At 40.3% G+C, this 26,836-nt stretch overlaps 1 protein-coding gene across 1 annotated transcript; it reads left to right on the top strand.

Moving 5' to 3' along the window:
- The first annotated feature begins 5,596 nt into the window (after positions 1-5,596).
- On the top strand, positions 5,597-26,462 carry rnf168 (ring finger protein 168). The gene is made up of 6 exons (XM_020511125.2): positions 5,597-6,117; positions 6,341-6,417; positions 10,479-10,655; positions 18,450-18,586; positions 22,338-22,410; positions 24,494-26,462. The coding sequence occupies exons 1-6, from the start codon at positions 5,787-5,789 to the stop codon at positions 25,613-25,615; spliced, it is 1,917 nt and encodes a 638-aa protein (XP_020366714.2). The 5' UTR covers positions 5,597-5,786; the 3' UTR covers positions 25,616-26,462.
- The last annotated feature ends 374 nt before the right edge of the window (positions 26,463-26,836 follow it).

Raw genomic sequence — 26,836 nt, 5'->3', positions numbered from 1 at the left:
CTTTGGTTCAACTCTTCAGTGTTGAAGAGTTATATATCTTAATATGATCTAGTTCCATTTTCCAGCATTTGGCCCATACCCCTCTAAACCCTTTCTTTTCATATACACGTCCAGATGCCTTTTAAGTGTTGTAATTGTACCTGCCTCCAACACTTCCTCTGGCAGCTAGTTCTATACAGGCACCACCCTCTGCATGAAAAAGTTGCCCCTCAGGTCCTTTTTAAATCTTTCCCCTTTCACCTTAAACCTAATGTCCTCTAGTTTTGGACTCCCTGACCCTAGGAAAGTGACCTTGGCTATTTACCCTTTCCATGCCCAACAGATTCAAGAACAGCTTCTTCCCTGCTGTTATTAGACTTATGAATGGATCTCTCAAATTTTAAGCAATGACAATCTTGCATTTTGTGTACCTTCTCTGCAGCCAGACAACTGTATTCTTTTCTCTGTTCTATTACACTAATGCACTTTGTATAGTATGATCTACCTGTACTGCATGTTAAACAAAACTTTTCTCTGTACCTAGGTACATATGACAATAGTAAATAAAATTAAAACACAATTTTATAAACCTCTATAAGGTCACCCTCATTTCCAACACTCGTGAATAAAGCCCCGGCCTATTCAACTTCTCCCTGTAGCTCAAACTCTCCAGTTGCAGCAACATCCTTGCAAGTCTTTTTGTTCCCTCTCAAGTTTAACAACATCCTTCCTATAGCAGGGCAACACAGAACTGTACACAGTACTCTAAAAGTGGCCTCACCAATATTCTGTACGACCACAACATGACAACCTAACTCCTTTACTCAATGCACTCACCAATGAAGGCAAGCATGCCAAACGCCTTCTTCACCACCCTGTCTACCTGCAATTCCACTTTCAAGGAACTATGCACCTGCACCTGCTAAGCCTCTTTGTTCGGCAAAACTCCCCAGCACCCTACCATTAAGTGTATATATCCTGTCCTAGTTTGTCTTACCAAAATGCAACACCTCACTTTTATCTAAATTAAACTCCATCTGCCACTCCTCAGCCCACCTGAGACAGAATAAATTCTAGAGTTTTAATGCTTCATTTGAGTTCAATTTGGGATTCATTAGTCCATGGCATTGGCTCCTTAGTGTCATTTTAAGTTACTCTATAATACAAATCAAACAAAGTAACGAGTTGTTCTGACAGAAGATCATTGACTGATAATGTTAATCTGTTTCTTTCTCCAAATTGTTGCCTAGTCTGTCGAGTATTTCTAGCATTTTTTCTTCATTTCAGACTTCTAGCTTCAGCACTATTTTGTTTCAATAACATTAAATCCCCTGACAATGAAATCCTCTATTACTGCAATGTTTCACTCCCCCTTTTCTGACAACTGCTTACTTTGCATTAGTTTTACTGATGGATCACCTAAGTGTTGTTGCCTTAAGTACTGAATGCCAATTTAGCAAGCTGCCAGTTCAGCATTGCAGTGGGATCCTCCAGACTGTTTCTCTCTCCTCACCCTACTCCACTTGCTTACTAATCTGTTCTGCTTGTTGGGAAGTCATGTTGAGGTTGTACAGGACTGGAGTACTGTGTCCAGTTCTGCTTGCTTTGTTATAGGAAGGATATCATTAAGCTGGAGAGGGCTCAGAAGAGATTTACCAGGATGTTGCCAGGTATGGAAGGTTTGAGTTATTAGGAAAGGCAGGGAATTCTTTCACTAGAGCGTAGGAGGTTCAGAGATGACCTGATAGAAGTTTATAAAATAATGAGAGGTATAGACAGAGTTGATGGTAGTTGTTTTTTCCCTAAGATGGTGAATTTCAAGACTAGGGAAGCACATTTTTAAGGTGAGTGGACAGAGATTCAAAAAAGGCACAAGAGGTAAATTTTTTACACAGAGGGTGGTTTGCGTGTGGAATGAACTTCCTGATGAAGTGGTGGATGCAGGTATTACAACATTTAAAAGATATTTAGATGGATATGTGAGTAGGAAAGGTTTGGAGGGATATGGGCCAGGAGCAGGTAGGTGGGACTCGTTTAGTTTTGGACTATGTTTGGCATGGACTGGTTGGACCGAAGGGTCTGTTTCCGTGCTGTATGACTATGACTCTATAAAAGCAGAATGTTATTCAAATGGAGAGGGGCTGAAGAATGCTGCAGTACAGGGAGATCTGGGTGTCCTTGATAGTGGGGATCTTTCCCCTCATGGAGTTATTTAGAACTAAAAAGCACAGTTTCAAATTAAGGGGTCCTCCATTCAAGAACAGGAGAAATTTCTTCTCTTAGTGGATTGTTAATTTTAAGCATTCCACCCCATACGAGTAGAGAGTATGTTATTGAATATATTGAGGACTGGGTTAAATAATTTTTTGTCATATGGGTTAGTGCAGAGTTATGGAGGTGTAGGTTTATTCTTAGCTTCTGGATTTAGCCAATGACTTCCTCAGCCAGCCTATACTATACCACTAGACTAATCAACTTCTCTAGGCGCCTGCTGGCTCTGCGTACTTTTACAGCTTTTATACAGGTCCAGTCTCTCCAAATGTTTTGGCTTCCAATCTCAGTTTCAGTCTTAGGTCTCTGAGAAACTGGAAGTGGCACTTTCCTTTGTCGGTTTCATTTTCAATTTCACTTTTAAATTTGGGTCTACTTCAAAAAATACAAGCTTCAACAGCAGATTATATCACATAGCAACAAAATAAATGCTCAGCACATGACAATAGGTGCTGGTTAACAGGGTTGTAATAGTACATGCTATCTTTTGCATCAATATACTAGTTTCATGTCTAATCTAAAAGATTGCACCACTGACCTGTGCAGCACTCCCTCAGTGCAGTACTGGAATATCCATCCTGGACTCAAGCCAGCAACTTTCTGATTCAGACACAACAGTATTACCATTAATCCACTGCTGACACCAGTAAAGAGCCACATTGAAATGCTTTCAGAATGGTATATCAGAGAATTAGTACGCCTCTAAGAAGTATACTAAGATCAATGTTGCCTCTTCCCTGGCCAGTTCAACCACATGTAAATGGATTGGAATAACCAATTAGCATGATGCTTACTAGCAATCAGGTCAAACTACCAAAGATGTCCCACATGATGCATTTGGGAGCTATGACCCCAGAGACATACATTCATTTCTTGTGTTTTGACGTACAACTTTGCCTGCAACTTTAATTACCCAGCAGTCTAAGTTAGGGAGAGAAAGAGGTAAGAAGTTGTGGGCAGTCATGCAACAAAAGGCACCCAAGCCACTAAATTGAATTATTACAGTCAGTTGAACTCATCTGAAAGCTTCCTCATGAAGAACAAAATATTCAAGTGTTCATCCAGAATTTAGGACCAATATAACTCAGAAGTGACATAGTCCTTGTCTGAGAGGACAAGGGTAGCAGATGCACAGTATTACTTGCAGGTTCTCAACCAAGCTACACATTGGAAGTATAATCAACCAATCTTTGACTGTCACTGAGTCAATATCCTGGAACTTACTTCCAACTACATTGTAGCTGTACCTACACAGCATGGATTACAGCAGCTCACCACCATCTTCTTGGAGATAATTAGGGATGGGCAATAAATACTGGCATTACTAGTGACATTCACATTCTGCAAAATAACTTAAAAGTCTAGTGCTCGTGAAGGTGCTGACAGCAATGGTGGAAAGAATAAACTTTGCTACAATCCTTTCCTTTATTCATCTTACCTTGTTTGCCTAACAAGTCATGAATAGCTTGCTGTTAAACTCATTTATTTTTAAAATTCTTGTAATATCCTAAGATTTTTGAATGCAAATTCAATACACAATAAATTGCTCCTGTGAACATCATGCCAATTACTTCAATCAAGAAAATTACCAATTTTGCTTCAGTGCAAGGGTCTGTCTGCAGCCTCACATATGCCCTCATTACACTGTGCAGCAGAAATTAAACTGCCAGGCCAGTTTGTTTCAATGCACATTGTGCTAGCAACTCACTTGCCTGTCATACCTTCTTTGCAATCAACTCCTAAAACAGTATATCTGGCTTCTAGCTAAATCCTCCTACAAAACTGCAGAAAGGATGTTGGTTAGGCCACTTTTGGAATACTGCATTCAATTCTGGTCTCCCTACTATAGGAAGGATGTTGTGAAATTTGAAAGGGTTCAGAAAAGATTTACAAGGATGTTGCCAGGTTTGGAGGGTTTGAGCTATAGGGAGAGGCTGAATAGGCTGGGGCTAATTTTCATGGAGCGTCAGAGGCTGAGGGGTGACCTTATAGAGGTTTATAAAATCATTAGGGGCATGGAAATGGGGGAATAGACAAGGACTTTTCCACCAAGGGGTGAGGGAGTCCAAAACTAGAGGGCATAGGTTTAAGATGAGAGGGGAAAGATTTAAAAGGGACCTAAAAGGCAACTTTTTCATGCAGAAGATGGTGCATGTATGGGTATGGAATGAGCTGCTAGAGGTGGTGGTGGTGGGTACAATTACAACATTTAAAAGGCATCTGGATGGGTACGTGAATAGGAAGGATTTAGAGGGATATGGGCCAAATGCTAGCAAATGGAACTATATTTATTTAGGATATCTGCTTGGCATGGACAAGTTGGACCAAAGGGTCTGTTTCCATGCTGTACAGCTCTAAGGCTTTATTACTCACTGCCTGCTTACATACAAATGAAGTAGCTTAGACATTCACTCCCTCCACCACCAGAGCATAGTGTCTGCGGCATGAGCTGGCTGCAGAGTGCCCTGCAAGCAATCACTAGGGTTTCTTTGACAGCATGCTCCAAATGCGTGACCTTCCAATACACCGAAGAAATAGGATAACTGCACCTGGAAAGACCCCACATTCGAGTCACGCATTGTCCTGGCTTGGAAATATCTGCTAACTGTTGCTGGGTCTGAAACGTTCTCCTTATCAGCAAGGTGGATGCATCTTCACGACTAGGACTGCATCAGGTTCACCACAGCCTCCAATGAGGTCCATGCTGGGATGATCAACTTCCCAGGGGAGAGAAGTCACTCCCAGTATTTTATGGGCCAAGTTCAGCAAAGGGAGATGACTTGAGGCATGACAGCACAAACAGCTGATCTGACAATCGAGTGAAAAGCTGAACAGTTGGCAACTGGGACTACTTTGGGCAGATGGACTGTTCCAGGCGGCCTCTAGCGAAAAGTCATCAACGGAACATACCAACTCCGCCCTTCTCCACTATGCTGCCAGACGTAATCAACGAACTTGCAGCATTTAATGTTTCTATTTCACCAACACCCACTACCTTTAACGTGAACATCCCACAAGCAGAACTACACTGAGCACGATTCCCAACACGCTTAATACGCGCTGCCGTAGTCGACAAGACGGTTAAGTGGGCGATCGCGCGCAGCCGCAGAGGGAGCCGTCGCTTGGCGGAACTGGCGCAGCCGCAGTGCGGAGGGAGCCGTCGCTTGAGGGACCTGAAGTGCGGAGGGAGCCATCAGTCATCGATTGGACGACTTGGCGCAGCCGCAGTGCGGAAGCAACCGTCGCTTGGTGGACCCAGCGCAGCCGCAGTGCGGAGGGAGCGGTTGATGGAGGACTTGGCGCAGCCGCAGTGCGGAGTGAGCAGTTGCTAGGAGGACTTGGCGCAGTCGCAGTGCGGAGGGAGCCGTTGCCGGGAGGACTTGGCGCAGCCGCACTGCGGGTTTTACTGTCGAGAGCGGGAGATGGTGGTATTTTGAAGAAAAGCCGCCATTGGCGGTCCCTCAGACTTAGCCCCTTGCCCACTCTGAGAGGAAGGGAAACGGGCGAGCACTCCTCAGTTGGTCCGAACGGCCACAATGGGCCGTAAGAGAAGGAGCGGCTGCTCTGAGGCCGTGTCTCCGGCCCCTGTCCCCGCTCCGGCCCTCACTTTGGCCGAGTGTTTGTGCCCGGTCTGTCAGGAGCTGCTGGCCGAGCCGGTGACACCGCCGTGTGGACACTCACTGTGCCTAGGCTGCTTCCAGCAGACGGTGGAAATCAGTAACCTCAACTGCCCGCTCTGCCGCCGCCGCCTGTCCAACTGGGCCCGGGGTAAGGTCCGAGAAGGCAGCCTGGTGAACACGGAGCTGCAGGAGCGGATCCAACAGCAATACCCGCAACTCCAGGCCGAGGAAACCAATCACCAAGAAGGTGAGGGAGACGAAACGGCAAGTGCTGGAGAACGTGTTCCGCACGTTAGCAACTCTGGGACTGCTGAGGCCAAGACCTCCCCATCGCCCCCCGCAGTCGCCCTTCGCCCCCTTTCCCCGCTCCCACCAACCCCCCGCGCCCCACCCCCCAAGCCCGTTAAGTTGGTGAAAATGTTTGGGAATGTGTAACGTACTAGAAATTGACCTATTCATTCTTTTATAAGTTGACAGATTGTGTTCACGGCCTCAACTGTGCAAACCTGGTGAGGTTCGGAAGGAGTATGAAGAGCAGATTAGTAAGGTGAGAGAGATTCTAGGTTTCTGTTCTGTGCACAACGATCCCAACTGGCACTCATACTGGATAAGTTGGATTCCTAAGTGAAACCTGGCATGATAAACCAAAGTTTTATTTTTGCAATTTACTGGCCAGTCACTCTTGCATACGTGTATAAGGCTTTTCATGTACTTTGAGTAAAGAACACAAAGGAAACAAAAAGACCAGTTGGAAAGATATTATAAATAAACAGATTCATCCCTTTTATCCCCAGCAATACCTTTTACAGAAAGCTGATCTCAGTGAAGTATCACTCCTATTTTTACTCTATTGTCTTACTTAACTGGTGAGGTCACAAGCATTTCCTTATGGTGACTGCACATTCAACGGGGTTTTCACCATCTCTTCCCCAAGATACACAGACAGGATAACTCACTTTGACTACTTTGAGGCTGTTAAACAACACATCTGATATGGATCTTTTCCTCTGATCTGCACCTGTTTCTGCCTTCTCTATCAGTAGCGTAAAACTTAACTTTAGTAATCACTTCAGCAATTATCTCACCAGATACCAATGCTGATTTGACCCCTGCTTGTAACAAAGTAAGTTTTTGACCTTTACAAACAACCTACCTTCACAAACTTAAAAGCCCAGATCCACTGTTGTCAGATGAACAAACCATCCATGATATCCTATAAAATTGAGGAATACTTTTCCAGTTCACAAATACTTTTCATGCTTCATAAATTGTTTTCCACCTCCTTCAGGTGGAAATATACAGTGTTTTTCATTTTAAAAAATCTGGTAGCAGGATAGCTCTGTAGGTTTGAGATGAACAAGGCTCCCATTACTAGGCCAGACTTCTTCCCCACAACTGTATTGTTGGCTGTGCATGATAGCGATTTGTGTTGTTTGTTGAAAGTGAAGGACTATCCCTCTGATTTCCCTATCCAGTGAATCCTCTGTAGGCCGATATATAAATCTGTCTACTTGCCAATCTCTGTCTTTCTCGTGTGTATATGTTTAAAGAAACCACTTCCTAATTTATTGAAACTCTATTGCCAAATGTTAAATAATCAACAGTTTAAAAAAAAAGTTCAGTAGAGTTTGCCTTTCCTTTAAAGCTTGATCTTGGAAAATGTTGGTGGGTTTCATACTCAAAGCCCTATTTGAGAAATGAGCAAGCTCCTTTTAATGGTATCATTTCTGGTTTGGCATATCTTTGTGGAATGTATTTACTTCCTTTCAGAGTAAATCAGGCAAACTGTTGCATGTTGTCAGATCTCAAAGAACCATAACAGGTGAAATTTCTGCATTATTTGTATTGCATGAGCCTTGTCAGTTCACCATATTGGCTGATAACATGATTGAGAAATATTATATTTTTATTGATTTTCTGCATTCAGAAGGCATGGGTACTACACTTTCTGAATGGTTTTTCTAACAAATAACTGCCAATACAGTTCACATCAGCAAAATCAATCTCCATTGAGCTGGGTTCCGGCAGTTTGTCATTGAGCTATTTAGATTTCATAGCTCTTGGGTTTCTCTCCCAATCTGTGCTTTGTTACTTAATTTGCCATGCTCATAGTAAGGGAGTTTCAGGAAAAAAAAAACTGCTGCTGTTAATCATTATTCAGCATTGTTTGGGAGGAGCAGCCATGTACGGATAGGAACATTTTGCTATCCATCTTTGACCTTGAGACAAAATGGGAGATGACTCGGTGACTGCACAGCGCTGGTTTGGGAAATGGACCAGACTGGTGCCACATGTAGCAATGAGAGTACTTCCCACCTATGCTGGTGAAGAGACTGTCATGCATCTCTTTCTAGAATGTGCTTTTGCTAGGAAAGTCTGGAGTGAGACGCAGTGAATTTTTTTGTCAAGGTTTGTCCCTAACACTTCGTGATGCAGGACCCTGTTCACTATGGGCTGCACCCCTGGACACGCACTGGGACAAACATCAACTGTGCCTGGAGGACCATCATCTCTGTGAAAGATGCTCTGATCTGCCTGAAACCTGTTGGTCCTTCAGTGTAAAGAGTTGACCTCAACCAATTTTTGCAAATTGGCACGTTCCAAGGTCCAGGACGACATGCTAGGGACACACTAAAGCTTGGGACAGCTGTCGCCAGGGTACAGTGGGGAAAGACCACTGTCTAAGGTTTTTCAGCCGAAGTATAATGATGGTATCAGGTTATCAAACCCTCTTGCTGCCTAGATGTATGTAAATAGTGTCCTGCATGAGGAAGAAATGCCTTTTGGTGTTTGCAACAGTAGGGAAGATCAAATTCCAATGTTTGTTTTTCTTGATACCCAGAGATTGTAAGAACTGCTGTAGCACCTCTTAATGTTGCTTTTTTTTATGAATAAAGCAAATTTTTGCAATAAAAAATCACTTTGTTATCTGTGCTAGCATGCTTGAGTTCATTTTTCATTAACGGTTGTTTTATATTAATTAAATTTTTCAGTGTAACCAATGACTAAATTCAGGTAATGAATCATTTTCCCCTGATAAAGGGTAGGGTTATATTCAGGTTTTTTATTTTGAGCCTCTCACAGAAAATGGTTTTTGATGAGTGGCCACTTATCTGAAATTTGTATCTCATTAAGGAGTCAATATTATCAGTAGGAGAGAGAAAAGGCCACCCTTCTGCGTAGCTTTCAACTTTATATGAGAACAGAATAACATGGGTACAGTATTCCACTGGAAAGATACGCTGGAATTTGGACAGACTGCAAGTAAAGATGTCAGCTGCAGTTTGAGCAGTGCAAAAGGAATTCAAGCTGTTGCACTGCTTATTGACAGTCCAGAATGCTTTATTGTGTGAATAACAAGTTAATTTAAAGACCACTGGAAGAATTGTTTTATTCATTCATGGGATGTGGGTATCAATGGCAAGGCCTTCACTTGTCCATCTCTTAAATGTCCTTGAAAGCAGCTAAGTCAACCATATTGCATGAATTACACTGAATTATTCCGACCTTTGCTTCTGCTGCATTGTTGAATCTGCCTCTCAGCTGTATGTGAGATCCTTCCCGAGAAATATTGCAAGTGCAATACTGCATTGTAATTTTTATGATTCACCTGTAATATTTAGGCCACTATAAAGCTTCATATAGCTATACTTTAACAACCAAATTGTGTCAAAGTGCATTGTTTCCAAAAAAATTATTTCAATAGCTAATTGTTTCATTGTAGCAACATATTGTTAAATTGAAAGTGAATGCAGTGCCTGCATAACTAGCTCGCTCTCATCTGGTGACCTCAGTAGTCTACACTCGCAATATAGTTCTGGTTTTGGTCCATGTAAAGTTTACGCCACGTGATCAAGTTGTCCATATGTCCTGCCTGCTCTTGCATTTATTTTCATGAAGTTTTTTTAAATCTGGGGCAATTAAGATTGTACTTGTTGGACAGTCCAGTAAAGCAGTTTATTTTGTTACTCGCACCTGTTTGTGAGAAACATAAAAAAATTAAATGCTTCAGTCTCTCATGAATGAATGCCTTAGGAGCCAATTTAAGAACTGCCGTGCTGACTTTGACATGTGATTTGCTGTGGACTGGCAGCAGCCCTGTCCTGAGGCTGCCAGATTACGGAAGTCCAATTTCTAAAATTCTTTGACCCTTCATGATTTGATGCAGTATTTAAATGTTGAAAATGAACTGATTCACATCACTAAGCCAGATGATCTTCTAATTGCTGTGATATTAAGCATCTGATTTCTTCAGTATTGTTTGATCATTGTCCCACAGCCAAAGTAAATGTTGATCTCCTCCTTACCTGTGGGAATAGTGTTTTGTGAGTTAAAATAGAAATGTCTAAGTGCTGGAAGAGCTTCTATTGGACCATCTCTGGTTATGTGTGCCACTAGGTCTGTTTTAGAATTAGGCAGGTGAATAAATTGGGTGAAAATTAATAAAGGTGAACAATTGTAAGGTTATTGACTTGCTTGGTTAACAGCACTATTGAGAGTGCTTATGAAATGACCTCTTCTTAAAACCGATTGCAGGAAATAGTGTGGATTAGATTGTAGAATCTAGAACTTTTCAGCCATAGCTAATGAGACTGAATTACTTCACAGCTAAGGGCAGAGCGCCATGCTCGTGATGAGGAGGAACAGCGAGCCAGTGAAGACTTAATTCAGAAAATATTGGCAGAAGAGAAGGAGTGGCTAATGCATGAGGAAAAGCAGAGGAAGGAAATGGATGAACAATTAAAAAGAGATGAAGAGCTGGCTCAAATGCTGAGTAAGGAAGTGGTAAGTAATTATCAAAGTTAACCCTGAATTCTTTTGAATTGGGTCTTCTAAATTTCTTTTGCTTTTTGGACCATTAAGTTGCTTAAGAAAAGGGATTGATTCATAAATACCTTGTATGTGTTTTTGGGTTTCTCTTCAGAGCTTTTGCAGGGAACCATCAACCTTTGTAATAAATTTCAACTCGGAAAGGTTTCCATCAGGCATTCAAAAGGAAGTTGTACAGACTTGTAGTTACGGTTAGTATTGTGACATTGAAAAGATGAGTCTGATTGCTTTCAGGAATGGGGTTTTCCAGAACACACATTTTCCTTTTTAATTTGAATATATTAAAAAAAAATGAAAATTTTTGCATGTCCCAGGAAAAACTGTGACTGTTGATTACTAAGACATGCTATGATTCATGATGCTTAGTTGCACTGTGAATGTATGGGCCATTTTCTAGCATACAACCATTTGTGGGAAATAAGTACATTTGTTAAAAATGGAAAACCTGAATGTGACGCCTGTCCTGACACATTGATTTTGATTAAAAATTTGACTTTTGGCAGAATTCCAGTTTCAACTTCTAAGACCATAAAATGTGGTTTCTGTGATTTGAATTCCTGTTATCTGTATCGCTTCAGATGCTAACATTTTTCACTTTTCCATGTCAGTTTGTTTTTGAATATCTGAATATTTTACTCCTAATCCTCTGTACTTTAAGTATTTGACAACTAAATATCTCATAACTCCTTATTTGTTATCCCAAATTATTAGATATTTTCCCCTCCTCCCATAGCACTGAAAAAGGCTCTAATGAAAAACATAAAACCTGCTCTGTAATGTGTTGCTGAACATAGTAAGCTCCACGATTGTCCAACGTGGAATGGAAAATCTCTTCCTATGTTGTCCCTTGTCCCTCTGCTACCACCTTGGGATTTCCCCAACATTCATTCTTGGACCTTTCCTGTTCTTTTCATACTTTAGGTTGGCATCGGTAACCACAAATGTAAGGTCAGCTTCCATGCACGCTGACATTTGGCTTTCCCTCTTTTTCTCTGGTCCCAGTGGTCTCTACTATCAGTGTATTTGGATTTGGTGATTTAGTGGTTATTTCCTGGCCTCAAAAGGCCTAGAGTAGTAACTCAGAGCATGACAATTTGAATTCAGTTTATTTAAAAAAAAAACTAAAAGGCTGGGTAGCAGTAGTAAAAACCAAGAAGCTGACAGATTTTTAAAGACGTAACTAATTCACTATATCTTTAGCAGAGGAAACTGCCATCCTGAAAAAGTCTGTGTGATTCCAGTCCGTACACTGCAACATGACTGTGAAGTTTCCTAGCAAATTACTCAAATGTACTAAATTGCTACAACACCAGTCAGTCAAGGAGGCAGCCAACAAAAACCTTCTCAAGACAACTTGGAATGGGCAATAGATTTTGTTCTTTCATAGGATGTGGGCATTACTGGCAAAGCCTGTAACTGAGTAGCTTATGAGGTGGTTGCAGAGGGTTGTTTTTTTCCTTAATCGTTCATGGGATGAGGGCATCACGGGCTGGGTCAGCATTTATTGCCCATACCTAATATTCCAGAGGGCAGTTAAGCATCAACCAAATTGCTGTGGGTCTGGAGTCACTTGTAGGCCAGACCAGGAAAGGATGGCAGTTTCCCTCCCTAAGGACATTAATGAACTAGATGGGATTTTTTTGTGACAATCGACAATGCATTCATGGTCATCATTAGACTTTTAATTCCAGATTTCTATTGAATTCAAATTCCACCATCTGCCATGGTGGGATTTGAATCCAGGTGCCCAGAACATTATCTGGGGTCTCTGAAATAACAGTCTGGCCATAATACCACTCTGCCATCGCCGCCTCAGTATAAGATTGGTCATGTGACTGTGGGTCTGGCATCACATGTATGCCACACTGAAGAAGGGTTGCAGATTTCCTTCTTCACTTATGGATATTAGTGAATTGGATAAATTTTTGTGACAATCACTGTTTCATGGTTGCCATCAATCAGACTAGCTTTCTATTCCAGAGTTATTAATTGAATTTAAATTCACCAGCTTCTGTGGTGGGATTTGAACCCATGTCCCCAGAGTTTTTCCCTGGACCTTTGGTTTACTAGTCTAGTAACATTATTACTGTCAGTATCTTACCATTAAATAAATGCTTGCCTTGCCAATCATGCCCATGTACCATGAATGAATTTTTTTTTTATTAAAAATGTCTTGAAAGACAGTTTTGGATGACTAAACTCTGCAAACACCAAAACCAAGATCTTCAGGCCCAGCCACAAACCCATATGTGCCTGGTGGTTCCAATATTTTCTGATCACAATTTCAGGTGAAATTGCATTATTCGTAGTTGTATTAACACCAAACTGAGTTTCTACTTGCATATTCTTTGCATCAAAAGGACTGCTTCCAAAATGTAACCATTCTTTAGTTTGTCAAACTGTGTTACCCATCTGCAGTTCTGACCACAAAAAGCTTCAGTTGTCATTACTCATCTTCATGGTTAAATCACTCTGTGTCCTCTCTGTCCCTAAAATCTCTGAGGCTTTCCAACCCCTTTCTGAATTCCCCTTTTCCCTCTCAGCTCTTTCGTATAATCTTCTGGGCCAGCTTTGTCTTTAGCTGCCTAGACCTTGTACTGTAGAGGATCCTTTTTAAAAATAACTCTGCTACTCCACTTCCCTCCTTGCCATCAAAATCTGCCTCTTCAATCAAACTGTTGCTCACTTATCCTAATATCTTTTACTGCACTGTGGTGTCTGTTCCTTTCCTGAAATTTGATGCATTGTTGAATATTTCCTGCGTTAATGGTGGTATTTTCTTACATTTTTTTGATGGTGCATAAATACAACTTGGATTGTCTTGCACCATCTGTTTCACATTAAGCAATGGAGTTTTCAATTTTTTTGAGTTGCAGGCTTGGTTTCAGTCCATTTACGTAAAAATCACTGATTAAGAATATTTCTAAAATATCTTACAAAAACATGTGTTCTGGGGAAGGGGTAACCACTACCTGAGCTCTAGGTTACTACATCAACTATTTTCTTAGCTATATGTTTGCTAATGATGGACTTCACATACTGTAACCTGGAGTACATCATTACAGAAAATCTTGACATATCTAAATGACCTGGACTTGGGTGTGAGGGAGTGGGTGTGCATGATTGTGAAGTTTGTGGGTGGTACAAAACTTGGCAATATATCTGATGTGCAGGATAGAAGGAAACTTATCAGGGACATAGATGGTTAAGTGGACAAATTTTACACTATACTTTGGGAGAAACAACACAGAGGAAATAAAACCTTGTTTAATCTTAAATTTTGAGGGGAATGCAAGAGCAGAGTGGTCTTTAATGCATGATTACAGACCTTTTTGAAGTTGGAAGCATAAGTTAAGGTGTTTAAAGCATAAGGAGTACTTAGCTCTGTGTGTAAGGTGATCAAATTTAAAACATAGGTAGTCCCAATTACACTTAATTGATTCCTTATTCACACATTAAATGTTCAGTACCTCAACAGAGTCGCACCATAGCTGTCATTTCTGTCATATGCAGGATGTCTGACACCTCACCAACGCAGCTTCAACAATGCCTCCTAAACTTGCATCTCTACTACGTGAAGAAGGGCATCAGCATATAATTACCACTGCTACCATTACCAAATCTCTTTCCATTTTGAGCATAGAAAAAAGCAGGAATAGACCATTTGGCTGTTGGAGCCTGCTACACCATTCAATATGATCATTGCTGATCATCCAACTTAGTATCCTATTCCTGGTTCCTTTCACCATACCCATTGATTCCTTTGGCCTGAGAACTATATGTATCACTTCTTGAAAACATTCAATGTTTTGACCTCAACTGCTTTTAATGACAAACAACTTTGAGATTGCTTCAGTTTTACTGTGCCAACATCCTTAAATTGCCTACCTAACATCCCTTCTATACCTATGCCACATGGACCAGTGAATCAAGAAAGTGGCTTATCACCACCTACTTGAGAACAATTATGGAGGACTATAAACACTAACTTTGCCAGTGATATCAGCATTCCGTGAGCAAATATTACAAACATGTGTAAATCATTTTTTAGGTCTCAACTGAATGAGTAAGCAACATTCTGGAGACTACTTTCAGAAGGTTACAGAGGTCTTGGAAAGTGTGCTGAGGAAATTGACATGATGCCAATGATGAGGAACTTCGATAATGTTGGGAGATTGAGAAGTTGAGATTATTGCCAGAGCAGGAATGGTTAAAGGGAGAACTAATAAGCATATTCAAAATTAAGGGGATTCCATGAAGGAACACCAGAGGAGGAGTAGGCCAGTTAGACTCTTGTGTCTGTTCTGCCAATCAGTACGACAAAGACTGATCTGTGACCTACCTCCATGTACCTGCATTTGCATCATATTCCTTAAAATTTGGCAAACAAAAATCTAGCAATTTCAAATTTAAAATAAACCTTTGGGCTTGCATTGATTACCATTTGTAGAAAAGGGTTTCAAAATTTTTTTCACTCTTTGCCTCAAGAAGTTGTTTTGGACTTCACTCCTTAAAGGTCTGGCACTAATTCTTGGAGAATGTTCCCTAGTACTAGATTGTCACAATGAAACAAGCTTCTCCCAATCTATCTCCTGAATATCTTGAAAACGCTGAATTTTAGTTAAGAGTGATTTGATCAAAGGAGTAGAATCCTAGTTTTGTAAATGGCCTATAGCTAGATTTGCAGTTGGCACTAAAATGTGGGGAAAGAAGATGCAATAAAGAAATACCAAATTTACAAATGTAAATGGATAGGTTAGGTGATTGGGCCAAAATTTGGCAGATAGAGTTTAATGTGGATAAGTGAGAGGTTATCCATTTTGGTCTGAAGAATAAAAATTCATCTTATCTGTCCAAATGGTGAGAAACTTAAAAATGCTTTGCAGAGGGATCTGGGTGTCCTTATCCATGAATTGCAGAGAGCTAGTGTGCAGGTACAGCAAGTATCGAATCCAGAGAACAGAATCCATAGAATCCCTACAGTGTGGAAACAGGCCATTTGGCCCAACAAGTCCACACTGACCCTCCAGAAGAGCATCCCACCCAGATCCATCCCCCTACCCTTTCCCTATAACCCTACATTTCCCATGGCTGCACACCTAACCTACACATTGCAGAACACTATGGATAATTTAGCATGGCAAATCCACCTAACTTGCAAGTCTTTGGACTGTGGGAGGAAACAGCACGCAGACATGGGGAGAATGTGCAAATTCACACAGATAGATGCACGAGGGTGGACTCAAACTTGGGTCCCTGGCACTGTGAGGCAGCAGTGCTAACCACTGAACCACTGTAATAGGAGGAGGAATGGAATTTTGGTATTTATTGCTGAAGGAGTAGAGTAGAAAAGCAGGGAAGTGTTATTGCTGAGGCTGCATCTGGAGTATTTCATACAGTTTTGATCCCCTTACTTGAGAAAGTATGTAATTGCATTGGAGGCAGGTCAGAAAGGTTCACTAGATCAATTCCAAAGATGAAAGGCTTCTCTTATGTGGAGAGTTTGAGTAGTTTAGGCCTATACTTGCTAGAGTTTAGAAGGAGAGATCTAACTGAAGTATACAAGTTACTAAAGGGAATCGACAAAGTAGACATTGCAGATGTTTCCCCTTATGGGTAAATCTAGGCTGACAGATCATAGTTTTAGGCTAAACTGTGACAGATTTAAAAGAGACGAGGAGGAATTGCTACTTAGTGTAGTGAATCTGTAGGATTCGCTACACCATAGTGCAGTGGACACCAGAACGCTGAATAAACTTAAGGAGGCGATAGACAGATTTTTTTTTAACTAGTAAGGTATTGAAGGATTTTTGGGAACAGACAGGAAGTGGAGTTGAGGCCAAGATAAGATCAACTATGATGGCAGAGCAGGCTCAAGAGAGTGAATTGCCTACTGTTCCTCCTGGTTCTTAGGTTCTTATGTTTAATTTTTGGAGTCCGGGTATAACTGTCCTAAGTATAAACTGCACTCATCCCAAGACCAATGTATAATTCCTAATGTTTGATGCCCAGCACTGCTAATACTAATCAGGGCTTTGTATGGTTGCATTACTTCTATCCCTTTGTATTCCTCATGATATATTGATTACTTTCTAATCCCTTTAAGAGTAAATAGGGCAAAATTGGTTTCCTCTGACAACTGTGTGGTAATCAGAGGTCATAGATTTAAAATAATTGACAAAACAATGACTTGGTATTTTATTCTTTACTCTCAGAAGTCTTTGCTCTCAAACATGTGACTTGAGATAGTGGGAGTAGGTTTCACAGGAATTTTTAAAAGGCAGTTGAAAGTAGAGGAAGAATGTTGATTTACGTTGTGCGTAATTCACATCCACAGAATTTTACAAAGAGTCTAAGAGCTAATGAAGATATTCTGTGCAAATAGCTGATATGGTGACCAATTTGCGTACAGTGTTTGGAAATAGAAATGTGCTAATGGACATGTTATGATTTGGTCAGTTAGGTTGAGGAATAAACATTGACTCGGAAACTGGATCTAACTTCCCTGCCATTGAGAGAATGCAATAAGATTTTCTGTCCCACTGGGAAAGCAGATCAAGCTGCTGGTTTTCATTTGCAAAACAGTTTTTTTAGTATCATTCTTCTTGTACTTGAATTTCTGGAGTGGACCTTGAACTCAACCCCCTAACTTGGTTAAGCCACTGCTGACACAACTGAAGATGACTAATTTCCACTCACAGCAAGCTGTGTCCACACTTGTAAATTGAGATCTTGTGGGTGAAATCCTCCTTCTCCTCCTCCATCTGGAAAGTGTTATTCGCTACAAAATTGATGCAAGTTATGGGTAACTGGTTTTAATTACATAAGATATTTTAATAAAAATGAAAACCATGAAAAATATGGTCTTTTCATTGTCTTTCAACACATAGTAAAGGCGCAACTTGCTTCCTCTATTGATTATGACATCTGAACTGGTTTATTTGCCATAACGACAAGCAAAAAAGAAATCCCTCAGCTAATCTGACTTGACTCAATGTTGACAGCTGACTATTGGCTGTAAAGATCTCTTCCTGATTTCTCACTGAAAACTGATGCTGGTTATAGCCTGCCAATATCACATTCCAAGATGGTGCCTGTGACCTCAAATTGTCATATCTTGGACTCTGGCCAATGACTTCTCGCTTTTCAAAAGATTGGTAGCAGTTTTCAATCAAAGTAATTCCCCCAGGTTGCTGATGTGCTTTAGTCAGGCCACATTGTCTTAACATTAGTTGCTGCAGGGTTTGCATTTAGTTGTTTGATTCCAGGCACTAGTCTGTCTTTTATTTAACTCCCAGTAAATGCTCTCTCTCTTAGTGGTGAAAATAGACGATTCTTGAATTCTAGTATCAATTATTGTATTCAGTTTTGGATTCAAAGTTCCTTCAAAGAGGTGCAGCTATATCTCTTGCAGGGTTGACTTTGAGATGGTCTTATTTTATGAGTATATAATTGTCTCAAATGATAAACTAAGAACTAGTTGTAAATTTCATTAGCGAACTGCAGAAGTGTTTGCCTTGGTTCTGAATACGTAAACCCAAGCAACATGGAAACAGACATGTGTTTTATATTCTAAAAATGTGGCCAGCTGAAAGTCTAACTCTGCAATAGGTTAATGACTTTAAATGGATGCAAGTATAGTGAACTTTAAATAATTAGGGTATTTATTCCCACACTTGGACAATAAAATGCAATGTGCAAGTATTTTTGTAATGTATTTCATTTTATAGATGTCTGTTTTCTCTGCAGAATTCAACATACAAGACTCATCCAGAAAGCTTGACTAGTCATACAAGACGCACTTCCTTAAAAAGTAATTCTTCATCTGTCACCAGGGGAAACAAATTGATTCCACATAGTTCCAGCCCTACGGGAAATATACAGCAGTAAGTGCAATTACAAAGGGCATTACTAACCCAGCTACTTGTGGATCATTAAAGTGATCATTGTTTATTCATTCCTGTGCCTTAAAGCAAGAGTAGGCTTGATTGTGAATGAGAAAACTCTGGATTGACAGACTGCTTGTCGAATATTTGATCCTAGATAATGTCAATTTCCAGTTCAACTGTGGCAAGGCCAATACCACCCATCCCCACCACAAACTTCACACCTGCACCACTGATACCATCAGCCTCTGACAGTTATTGAAGTAGGCCTGTCATAATAGTGTTCTGTAGGACCCAGAACTGAGATTTCCATCAAGTCCCCAGTAATCCCGATGCTTACCTACACTGCAGTCATCGCCTGGATATCCACTTTAAAATGCTTATCCACATGGGGCGTTGACTCTTTTTTTTCTCCTTCGCAGATGCTGCCGGACCTGCTGGGTTTTTCCAGCAACTTGTTTTTGTTCCTGATTTACAGCATCCGCAGCTCTTTTAGTTTGCATTAGAAAAGATGTTGTAGCCTAGAAATTTGAGCTGTATTGTTCTAAAACTTTGATTTATGCTTCCATAATTTACTTAGTTTGTTTCTGTCGTCTGTAAATCCAAAGTTACTCGTTTAGTGTCTTCTAAAGTTTGGTAAGCACTTGTATTTTTTAAGATGACTGCCCCTTTGTGATGATTGTTATGTATAATCTTTTTGTCTTGATAGCTCTTGTTTCTTTTTTAAGCAAAGCTAAATAAGAACACAGTTGTGAATAATACCAGGAATTGCAGGAGCTATTAATATCTTGAGTGAAGCTGTAAGTGTTCTTTCCTGCTGACTTTTCAGTTTGGTTCTTTGTTTCTTCGTGATCTCCACTTTTTTTGTACTTTTTAAAAAAAAAAAGTCAAGATTCTCATGAAATAGAAACAGGAAAAGTATCATTCATAAACATATCAATAGTTGAAGTAGTGAAAAATTGGATTGGAGGAGGGGATGTGCAGCCTCAGTCTGATATTGTGTTTGATGGGCTCCTGACAGTGCTGTGAAAGGTCCCACATAGATTTTACACCTGTTCTGGTTGCGTTGAGAAGTGTCTCAGAAGTGACTGAAGTGAACAAAGTTTTGGGTAGGGGGTTGGGTGAGAGAAACAGGAAGAAGCAAGACCAGATGTTCTTGATGGGGTTAATAGAACCAGTTCTGATGAAAAGAGCTGTAATTACTCTTCTATAAACTGTTGCATTGTTTTGGAACTTTTGGGGGCGGGGGGAGTTAAAACAACAGCACTTTAAAAAAAGGAGGAAAGGAGGTAAAGGCAATGACCACATGGTGGGACATGAATCAACAGAGAAAGAAACCTACACTGCTATCTGACCCAGGAGTGAACCTTCACAGCTACTGCCTCTGCTATTTGATATCAAGTACTTCTGGACCTAAGGGGTAACTTTTTCATGCACACACCACCCTCTGTGTGGAATGATCTGCCAGAGGAAGTGGTGGAGGTTGGTACCGTTAGAACATTTAAAGCGCACCTGGATGGGTATATGAATAGGAAGGGTTTAGAGGGATATGGCCAAATGCTAGCAAATGGGACTAGATTTATAAAGGATATCTGGTCGGCATGGACGATTTGGACCGAAGGGTCTGTTGCCGTGCTGTATATCTGAATAAGTCATGACTCTATGTTCAAATTCCTTCATAGTGTCATCTCTTCCAATCTCTAATCTCCAAAAGTCCTGCAAGCCTCAGATCTTTGTGCACTTTCAAATTGAGTTTTAATTGTTCCACTATTGGTTGCTTTGACTTGAATGGCTTAAAAATAAATCCGAAACTCTGGAATTCCTTTCCTAAACCTTCCTGCCAGTCTACCAGCTTCCCCCTATAAGATGTCTTTTAAAACCTACTGTTTTAACTGAGTTTGGTCATCTGCCCTTATACTTTCTTGTACGACTTGATGTCAAATGTCATATGATGTTCCTGTGCACACTTTGGGATGGTTTACTGTGTTAAAAGGTCCTGCAAAATGAAAGTTGCTGGACATCGACCACACACTTTGATCTACCATTGGCAGCTGTGCTTTTTAGGCTCGGCTGTGAAATCCTTTCTTAATCCCTTTGCCTCCTCACTTCCATCTCTTTCATTAGACCCTCCAATTTGATCCTTCTAATATTTCCTTTGACTTGTCTTTTTTTGAGATTTCGCTTCTCTGTAATGCCTTGGATGTTGGCTTGTCTTCAAGGTGCTGTATAAATGCAAGATCATATGATATAGAACAGAAAGTTGACTTTGGTTTCCGCTTGTGGGAGAGTCTAGCACAAGAGGATATAATCTCAAGATTAAGTGCTGCTCAATTAAGAGAGAGGTGAGGAAGAATTTCTTCTGAGGTTAGCAAATCTGTAGAATTCTTTATTACAGAACTGAGTCATTAGTATATTGAAGGCTGAGAGATTCTTAATGGTTAATGAAATTCAGGGTTAGTATAAAAAGGCAGGAAAGTGGCGTTCAGGGTTATCAGATGACCTGTGATCTCATTGAATGGCAAAGCAGACTTGATGGGCTGAATGGCCTACTTCTCTGGCATCTTTGTCCCACTCCTTGGTAGGACTTTCAGTTCCACAGCCCTGTTTTTTCCCCATAAATCTATAACTTATTTTACTGCAATAATTTATTCTATTCCCTTTTGAAAGGTGTTATTTTATCTTTTCCTGTCATTCTTATGGACAGTGCATTCCTGATCATCATAACTTGCTTTGATTTTACAACTGTTTGTATGTCACCTCTGGTTCCTTTGTCATTCACCTTAAATTTGCACCCTGTAGCTATCCTTTTAGCCTCCTGGAGACAGTTTATCCTCGTTTACACTCAGTTGGACTCATTACACCATTTGTAATAAAGGAGAACAACTGCAGCCTGTCTCTCCACTTGGTGGCACCCTTTCATTGTGAGTTGGATGGTTTGGGTTCAAGTCCAGTTCCGTGTACTCGATTATTCAGAGATGCTATCTTTCAAACATAATGTTAAGCTGGAAAAACTCTGTGTATCCCTTCAGGTGCATGTAAAAGTTCTGGAAGTACTCTTTCCGTGACCAGAAGGAGGAATTATCCATGGTGTCCTGGTTGTTGATTGTCCCCACAAACAGCATCAAAAAGCAAATTATCTAGTTGTAATCTGCTTGCTGTTTGCAGGAGCTTGTTATAAAAATAGCCAATTTGTACATACCAGTGATGACAATTCAACAACTCCCCTGGCTGTGACTGACTTTGGGCCATACTGTGGTTGTGGAAGGCTCTGTATAAATGCAGAACTTTCCTTTCTGCCCTTAACCCTAGTATAATAGAAAAATATTTTGGATGCTGTAAATCTAAAATTGAAAAATAAAAAAAAAACCCAAAAGAGTAGGCTGCATCTATATGGAGGGAAATACAGTAACCATTTCTTGATGACCTATTATCAGATGCAAGGCCATCATCTTGAAATGTTAACTGTTTCTCTTTCCACATACTGCCTGACCAGCTGAGAATTTCCAGCATTTTCTGTTTTCCCCATCATCTGTAGTACAGTTCCAGAAAGTCTTGAATGCACTCTCTCCAAGGCCTTTAATTTTGTTGCAAGGGATCTTGTTTTGATAACAATACTTTCTGCAGTCAGACGGAATGTTTACATTGATTTTGATTCTGCTCTATGTATACATAGCTGCCATTTTAATAGCTAGTAGTTTTACAGTGTCAGCTGGAGTTAGTAGAAATATTATTTCATTTATTTTTCTTTTAGGTACTTATCTCCAACTTCTGAGAAGTATCGAAAAGCTGAAAGCACTAGATCGAGAAGTGATGCCTCTGTTATAGTAAGTGTTTCTGCAGAAATTTAACATTTATCTTGCATGCAAAAATTACATAGCAATTTAAAAGAACAAACTCCCATGTTGAATGCAGAATTTAAAATTGCAGTAGTTTTCTATCAAAAATTCAAGTCTGACGCTATTGCCTTTTTTGGTTTCTGAGAATGGATACAACAAAGTCTGCATATCCTGATAACATCCCAGCAGTAGCCTGGAAGACTTGTGCTCCAGAACTAGCAGTGCCCTGGCAAGCTGTTTCAGTACAACGACAACACTGGCATCTACCTAACAATGGAGGGGGAGGTGGTAATGCAGCTGGATTAGTAATCTAGAGGGCCACACGACTGTTCTGTGGGCATGGATTCAAATTTCACCATGGTAGATTAAAATCTAGAATTGTAAACTAGTGTCTGGTGGAGGTCAATCGTCTCAGCCCAAGGACATCACCATAGCTGCTACTCGGGGTAATATCCTAGGCTCAACTGTCCTCAGCTGCTTTATCGATGACATATCCTTCATCATAAGGCCAGAACTGGGGATGTTTGCTGATGGCTACACAATTTTCAACCCTGTTCATTACTCCTCCGAGACTTGAACTGTCTATTTCCATATGTGGCAAGACTTGGACAACATCCTGGTTTGGACGAGAAATGTTTGCGCCACACAAGGAACAAGCAAAGCCATCTCCAACAACGAAAAATCTTGACCATCTCCCTGTGACATTCAATGACTTTACTGTTGTTGAATCTCTCTCTTTCAACATCCTGGGAGTTAATCATTGCCCAGAAATTAGCATCTTTTTGCCATGTAAATGCTGTAGCTACAACAGCAAATCAGAAGCTGGGAATTCTGTGCTGAGTTGCAGTAGTCTTGATTGCCCAAAGTTTGTCCTTCATCTTGACGCAAGTCAGGAAGGAGTGTAATGACATACTGTATGATGACACTTCTCTGGATCAATGTTTCTTCAACAACATTCAAAGAACTTGACAGTATCCAGGACACAGACTGGTTGATTGGCATCTCATCTATCTTAAATGTTCCCTTCCTCCTCTATCAACACACAGTCACAGTAGAGTCAACCATATACAAGACTCAAGTTCACCAAGCCTCCTTCAACAACACTTGCCACTGGGCAAATGAGGGCAGCAGATGCGTGGGAATATAACCAACAAGTTTCCCTCCAAGCCGTACACCAACCTGGCTTGGGATTATATCACACTCTCGTCAAAATTGTGGGGTCAAAATCCTGTATCTCCCTAAAAGTATGTTGAAGACAGTGGATAGAGACTAATCAAATGGGCTGTTTTCTTAAAGGGTGTTGAGATTTGGCAATTGTTGGAGTTATTTTTATCCAGGGAAGTGGAGAATATTCCTTCATACTTCTGACAGGTACGTTATAGATGATGGACAAGCATTAAGAAGGTGAATTATGTATCTCTGAATTCCCAGCCTCTTAGAAACTGCAGTATTTACAGGCTTGTCCGGTTCAGCTTTTAGTCAAAAGTAATTTATGGGTCTGGAGTGCATTTGAGGAGTCCCATTTCTAGAAATGCAAGTGAAACATTGAAACAAAATTAAAAACTTTAAGATAATGCAGCTTTGTTTGTACATGGTTAGGCAACGGCCCATTAGAGGATAGCAGAGTTGTTTGCACAACAGAGAAGGTTGAATTCCCAAATTCAAACCAGAAAGAGAAATGTAGGTGTGTGTAAACAATGGCAACCAGTGTTGTCTCTAATCTGTGTGACTGTACAGCAATTAGTGTGTAACTGTTGGCTTCGGGTTTTGGATGACAGTGTGTCACATGGGTAAATGCAGAAGAACAAAAAAAATTAGAGGGAACAAAGTCATATGCCAGTACTTGGTTGCCTTCAACTCTGTATCCCAGTGGTAACTTGACTATGATTTCTTTAACAAAGTTATGATTTGTGATAATCTTCAGATTAAATATAGAAACAAAATCTGTGAGTGAATTCATTTAAGTAACAAAGTCTCTTTTGTATGATTGCATTCAGGTGATGTACTCTGTATACTCTAACACTTTTGAATTCTCTGCAAACCTTTGAAGTTTTTGTATGTTTTTATTCAGGAGAGCGAATCTACGGATACAGATGACAGAATTTCAAATAGTGACTCAATTTCAAGTATTTCTGTACTTCATTATGAAGAGGAGCAGGAGCCAATCTGCAGTTCAGCCCAACCAGCATTTGCCCGATGTATTGGAAAAGTTCTCACTGCAGCCGTTAGAGATTATCAGCAGGAAGATGAGTGTAATGGTGAGCACAGTCCAGAGGGTGATGAAAGTGAGTTGGTGGGAGTTTGCAGTGGTGAATGGAAGGGCAGAGAAAGCTACAAGGAAAATGTACTACTTGCAGAATTGAAGATTAATTCTATCAATAGCAATGGTGAAAGTGATCAGTTAGATTTTGCAGCTCTGCCAAATTTAGGTAACAAACTTGATCATGCACGCACTAGTGCAAGCTGTTATGATTTAGGTAATACAGACTGTGAAACAATGTGCTATGATGACAATCTTGAATTAAAACCAAATTCAAGTCCAAATCACGGGACAAAGTGCCAGGTTGAGAGTCAAGCTCCCATTAAATTAAAAGCAGTTGTGAAAAGAAAGACATGGAATTCCTCTGAAGTAGAAGGAGAAACTTGCTCTACTGTTAAAAAGAGAAAGGTCTGTCCTAATGAAACCTGTGAAAGCATTGAACCCTCCCAAGGAATCATCCATGAAGAACTACTCTCAGACTGGGAGAAAAGTCAAGCTGAAAAACTTAGAATGGAAGAGCAGGACAGATTGCTGGCAATCCGCATACAGAGGAAACTTGACCGGGAGATGCTCATTGTTAACAGAAAGAGAGGATCACCTGATGAGTATCTGCTTCGGACCAGCAAATCATCTTTAAATTGTGAGAAAAGGATACGAAAGAAGGAACGACCTTCTGGAAAGTTGCAGACATCACAGTCTAGCTACTCGGCACTAGGCAACAAGCAAAGAGAGTGCTCGGGATCTTTCACTATAAGCAGTCAGAAAAGTAAAAGCTGGACAGTACACCAAGTTAAAAATCAAAGATCCCTCCGTCAAGGGCCACTTAGTTGTATGGATGCCAACTCTGCAGCATTGATTCCTGTCGAGGAACTGAGAAACAGTAAAAAACAACAGACTATTGTTGAAATGTTCCAGAAGCATGCAACTAATTAACAGGCTTGTTTCAAAATTCACTCACTATTTTAATTGCCAGCTGTATGTTGGTTGGATGAATGTGGCTTTCATCCTACTGCCAAACTTACGTTTATTCACATAATTCAATTCTTCTTTGCCAAATTTTCCCATTTGTATCCATTCCTTTTTTTTAACATTCAGTAGCTTTGCTGTAAACTATGCTCTCAGCTTTAATTCACCATTAAATGTATTGAAGCAGCCCTTTTCGTTAAGAATATTGCCGGTTGTATAAATGAACTGTTTGTGAAATTCAAAAGCTCAAGTGATATTGTAGCTTATCTCTCTCAACATTGAAATGTATTATCTTTCAGTTTGGGATCCTGAATTCCTTGTAAACCAAGTAATGTATCCTCAAGCACTGCATTAATAAGAGGAAAACCTCATGTAATAGTGCTATGCCTGGCCTCCTTGCAGTTTGACACTTGTGATTTGTTCATGTAATAGATCTGTTTATAAGAAAAATCAAGAATCTTATCGTCCATTTCATCACTAACCCTAAATGCCGTAGCTCAGTATTCTGTTGTTCAATATGTTTGCATTATCCTTCATTGTTTAAAAGAAGCTAATATCTATAATTAGATGTTATCTATACCATTGTTTATATGGATGGGCTCAATGTTGTTAAAAACTTGCAATATTTGATTTTTGATCGGTTTCAAGTAGTTTGAATAATAAAAGCAAAACATTTTGGAAATCTTAAATAAGATCAGAGCTGCTGGCATTACACAGTAGCTTCGGTGAGGAAGATAGATTAACGTTTCTCACATTGTTCTTGGGTTTGACCCAGAGATTCCTAGAACTGAATAAACAAGAGAAGGACGATGAATGATAATTCTCAGACATTTTTTTTAAAAAGTAGCACATGGTGCAAGTTGAGGTGGAGTCAAAAACTAACACATGTAAGTACAAATCTAGAGACTTGCACATAATTGAATCTAATGCTGGTTCAGAACGGAGCAAGTGAGGAATTCTGAATAACTCTTTCAGCTGAAACACTAGCACACACTTGTGTCTATGTACTCAAGTAAAGGATGCATGAGGTGCAGATGTTTGTAGTGAATTGGTGAGGATTGGGCTTTTTGGGCAACATTAATTGCCTTTTTAAAGAAGAACAGATCATTTTGCCTTTCTATCAAAAAGCAGTTATGCTCTTAATCCAAAAGCTGGTTATAAGCCTTCAGCAAGGACCTGTTTTCCATG

This window comes from Rhincodon typus, chromosome 13, assembly GCF_021869965.1.
Source record: "Rhincodon typus isolate 14 chromosome 13, sRhiTyp1.1, whole genome shotgun sequence".
NCBI lineage: Eukaryota > Metazoa > Chordata > Chondrichthyes > Orectolobiformes > Rhincodontidae > Rhincodon > Rhincodon typus.
The sequence above is the reverse complement of the archived record's forward strand: the minus strand, read 5'-3'. Positions and strand labels throughout refer to the sequence as shown.

Excerpts from the sequence above, each read along its gene's own strand:
- rnf168 (XM_020511125.2), top strand. The coding sequence starts at position 5,787 with ATGGGCCGTAAGAGAAGGAGCGGCTGCTCTGAGGCCGTGTCTCCGGCC. Across the intron at positions 6,118-6,340 it reads GGAAACCAATCACCAAGAAG|TTGACAGATTGTGTTCACGG; the intron begins GTGAGGGAGACG and ends TTCTTTTATAAG. Across the intron at positions 22,411-24,493 it reads GAAGTGATGCCTCTGTTATA|GAGAGCGAATCTACGGATAC; the intron begins GTAAGTGTTTCT and ends GTTTTTATTCAG.